Genomic DNA, 4,110 nt, shown 5'->3' with positions numbered 1-4,110 from the left:
CAGTCAGACCCAGCTAATTCTCTTTGTATTGCTTGCTGTGACTTTCCTTCATAACATTTTTTAAAGATTATTTTATGTGTATGAGTGTCTTGTTTGTATGTATATACATTTATCATATGCATCCTGGAACTGGAGTTATGGACAGTCATGAACACCTATGCATGTGATGGTAATCTAACCCAGGTTCTCTGCAAGAACAAGTGCTCTTAACCTCGGAGTAGCCCAGTTTTTTTAATGGTGTGTGTGCACGTGCACGCACACACCTCTGTGTGTGTGTGTGCTTGCTCGTGTGTGTTTGTGCATATGAGTTCAGGTGCATGCATGTCGTAGTGGACATGTGAATGTCAGAGGACAACCTTTCATGAGTTGGTTCTCTCTTTACACACTACTGAGATAGATTCTCTCCTGTTTTTCCCATACTGCATGCTCTGGGCTAGCTGGCCCATGCACTTGTGCTTCTGGGCAATTTCCTTGCCTCTGTTTCCTATCTCAATTGGGATGACAGATGCAAGCCTTTGTGTATCCAGCTTTTTACATAGCATTCAGGGATCGAACTTAGATAATCGGGTTTGCCATCTCCCCATCACTTCATCTTTTTTTCCACAGTAATTTTAAGTTCAAAGCAAGTCTGAGCAGAAGGCACAGAGGTGTCTTATACAGCCCTGCCCCTGCATACTATCAACATTCCCTGTAGATGTCTTGATTTACCCAAATGTAGAAAGCTTACTCTAAAATGTAAATGAAAAAGAGGTAAAAGAGTTACAACACATTTGGAAAGAAAGGTGGAGGACTCATCCCACTTGATGTTACTTGCATCCACAGCCAGTAACCAAGACAGCGGGCTGTGTGTAGAGGGACAGGAACCAGGACCATGGAGATACTAGAGAAACCAGGAATGGACCTCCCCAGATTGGGGTGAGTCTGATATTGTGCCAAAGTGAGACAGTGGGAGAGAGACAGCCCATTGGCACATGGGCTGGAGTGACTGAACTCACAGAGGCCATGGAGAGCCCTTTACAAATCACAGAGAAATACCCAAGGAACCAATCAGAAAGGAGGCAAAAGTCACAGACACTTCTCTGAAGAGGTGCCCAGATGGAAAACAGGAAAAGAGGGTTAACTTTATCTCTAGCCAGTAGAAAAACACAAATGGAAACTGAGTTGTCATGGCTCACCCATGAGAATGGCTAGATGAAATGCCTGATGTTACCACTGAGGGCTGAGAGGACATGGTGAAGACATGTCCCTCTCCCTGCTGGCAGCAACATAAGGTGTGAATGACACGGAAACAGGCATTGCAGGACTTAAACATGTCCCATTCTGTGACCAGAGAGAGCAAGCTTGGGTGTTGATGCCAGAGAGATGGAAGTATACACACATACAACCTTCACACAATACCCATCGAGGCTTCATGGACATATAACAGGTCCAAACTTGCAAAATCCCAAAGCTCTTCTGTGGACAAATGACCAAACACTGTAGTAGACCCACAGCACCAATCATACTTATCAATAAATAAGAAAACCAACTACTAACATAGGCAAAAATTAGATGAATCTTCAGGACAATATAATGAATAAATTTTAAAAAACCTTGAAAGATGGCATGTTGTATGACTTCAATTATGTAGTGTTTTTGAAATGACAAAACTATAGAGATGTATAAGGTCTTAGTATTTTCTCAGGTGAGGGGAGGGAGGGGCACCTATAAAAGGGCAGGTCTGTTCTGGTGTGGTGCTAGATACATGAGCCCCCATGGAGTTACATGTACACACATTTGTACCATGGTGAAATCTGCTCAGGATTGAAGGGAGACACCCATATAGACTTCCTGGTGTTGGTATGATGTTAGTACGTTGGATATAGGAAGCGTCACATGCTGGCTCAGCTGCTTAAGCATCGGGAGCCTCCTGTCATGTCTTACAGCTATTGGGGACCTTCAAATCCTTATCTTAAAACAGAAGTTATAGTTAGTGATTTCTGCCTCCTGTTCTGAGGAACCCCTGGCTGATCTCATCCAGCCTGATCATAAAGTGTAACCCCAGCTATCCCAGTCTTTCCAGTGGCTAGTAGGATCTGGAATGAAATGTGAATAGATAAAAGTCAACAAAGGAATCAAAGTTGAGCCTCCATCAGATGAAGGATCTTGCCATTCTGCCCAATAATCTCAGTGTGACACTCAAGATCCACATGGAGAACCGACTCCCACAAGCTGTTCTACTGACCTCCACATAAACACTGCAGCATGTGTCTCCCCCAAATAAGTAAGTAAATATGACAAAAAGATCACAGAAATAAAGCTGTGGCATATTGGCAAACCGCAAAGCCAAGACTAATTTAAATAGAATCCAACAATATGAAAACAAAACAACAAAAACAAAAACAAACCCACACCATTACAATGGAACCTGACTTGTAAGGAATGCAAAGATGGTTCAAAACCAGATGATACCCTGCAGCGCACAGCAGAAAGCAGCCAGTCAGCATTTAACAAGGGTGGGTACCAACTCAGGACACTCATCCATGATTGGATGCATTTAATTGCTTTCAAAACCACCAGGGGACAGGAAGAGCACGTTTCCTGAGGGCTTTCCTGTCCTGTTTTCTTACTCAGAAAATCTGAGGTATATTACTTTCTACTCTGCCCTGCTGGTTTCCTTCAGGAAGCTAGCTTATTTGTGCATTTCTCTTGGCACCTAGGAGTGACTTAGGCCATGACGTGGCGCTCACTCACTTTGTAACGGTCTGGGGAATGAAAAGGACTGAGCCAGGCTAGAGAGACTCGGGGGCCGCAGATGGCCTTAATGTTAGCCCACATGGACTGCCTGCCCTGTGAGTGCTTGTTCTGGTGCAGCATCTCAGTTGTGGTTTTGTCTTTGTAGATGGAACACATCTGGCTGCAGAGCATCACCAAGGCAAAGATGAAGCCCATCAAAGCCACTAGGAAGAGAAAGAAGATGGGGCCAGGTAGAGATACTGTGCTGCTGGCATTCCACTCACCCCGGGCATGGCTGCGCAGGACAGGAATGGCCAGCAGCAGCAGCACGTGGGTTGACATAAGCCCAACGTACAGAGTGAAGAGTAAGAAGTATTTCTGGTTGTCCTCACCCACGCAGTTGTTGACCCAGGGGCAGTGGTGGTCGTTTTTGCGAATGCAGCGTCTGCATACTGTGCAGTGATAAACCCTCTCTGGTATAGCACAGAGGCAGAAGGGACAGTAGGACACTGTGTCAGGCCCTGGTGGGTTTCCCAGGGGTACAGAGCCCGGATCCGTCAGCATAGTTCGTAGGTGTGATACGAGTGCCAGGGAGGCCAGCAGATGGAAGACCACACCGTTGGCGATGGCGTAGAATACGTTGTTAGATGGTATGAGCAGGTCCCGGACCAGTACCCATGCACCACTCAGTACCAGCGCCCATGTAGCAATGGCGAAAATGATGCCCATGGGGTCCCACACGAACCAGCAGCGTTGCTTGGGGCCCTGCAGTGGGGTCTCTAGCCCGGTCCTGTGCTCAGAAGTGCCACGTTTTTGGACCCATGAGAGCATTGTGAGAGTCCTCAGGTCTGCTCAAGGGCCAGCATCCTGGTGGTAGACCCAGGCCCAGGAGGAACCCCCATAGAGATGAAGGTCCCTGTGCCCTGGCCCTTCTCATCCACCCCACTTGTCTGGAATTGGTGCCTGCTGCCCTAGGCAGAGGCAGAGAGGGGCTGCCTGATAGGCTGATCTTGGCAGTGTTCTAGAATGCTCCCTCAGATGGGTTTATGAACACAGAAAGGGCCTACTCTCCCTTAAGGCCTGGAGGAAGGCCTGGAGGAGGAGACACTCCTAGGTACTGACCACTTGGCTCTGCCTTCCCCACTCTGACATGACCTATTAGAGCCTCATAACTGCTAGGTAAACATTCATGACTTCTTTCCTTTGGAGAAACGAGGCAAGAGGAAGTTAAATAAATTGCTTACCACCTTACCTGGTGGTAAGGGACTGGTCCAGAGCCTGGGATCTGTCCTGCCCTGTGCTGGGATGAAGGTCTGCCTAAGGGAAGTCTTGGGATGTCAGAGGAGGGAACATGAGTCTCTCCAAGGAGGGGTGTTGTTGGATATGATAACATCC

The 4,110-nt window shown here is 47.2% G+C and overlaps 1 protein-coding gene across 1 annotated transcript; it reads right to left on the bottom strand.

The window, feature by feature from the left end:
* Positions 1 to 2,691: 2,691 nt before the first annotated feature.
* Positions 2,692 to 3,611, bottom strand: LOC127225571 (palmitoyltransferase ZDHHC3). The gene has a single exon (XM_051189071.1). It carries the CDS (start codon positions 3,544 to 3,546, stop codon positions 2,707 to 2,709), a length of 840 nt encoding a protein of 279 aa, XP_051045028.1. The 5' UTR covers positions 3,547 to 3,611; the 3' UTR covers positions 2,692 to 2,706.
* Positions 3,612 to 4,110: the final 499 nt, after the last annotated feature.

The sequence above is a fragment of the Phodopus roborovskii genome, unplaced genomic scaffold (genome assembly GCF_943737965.1).
Source record: "Phodopus roborovskii unplaced genomic scaffold, PHOROB, whole genome shotgun sequence".
Classification (NCBI taxonomy): Eukaryota; Metazoa; Chordata; class Mammalia; order Rodentia; family Cricetidae; genus Phodopus; species Phodopus roborovskii.
Note: the sequence above shows the minus strand (reverse complement) of the source record. Positions and strands in the feature narration are given on the sequence as shown.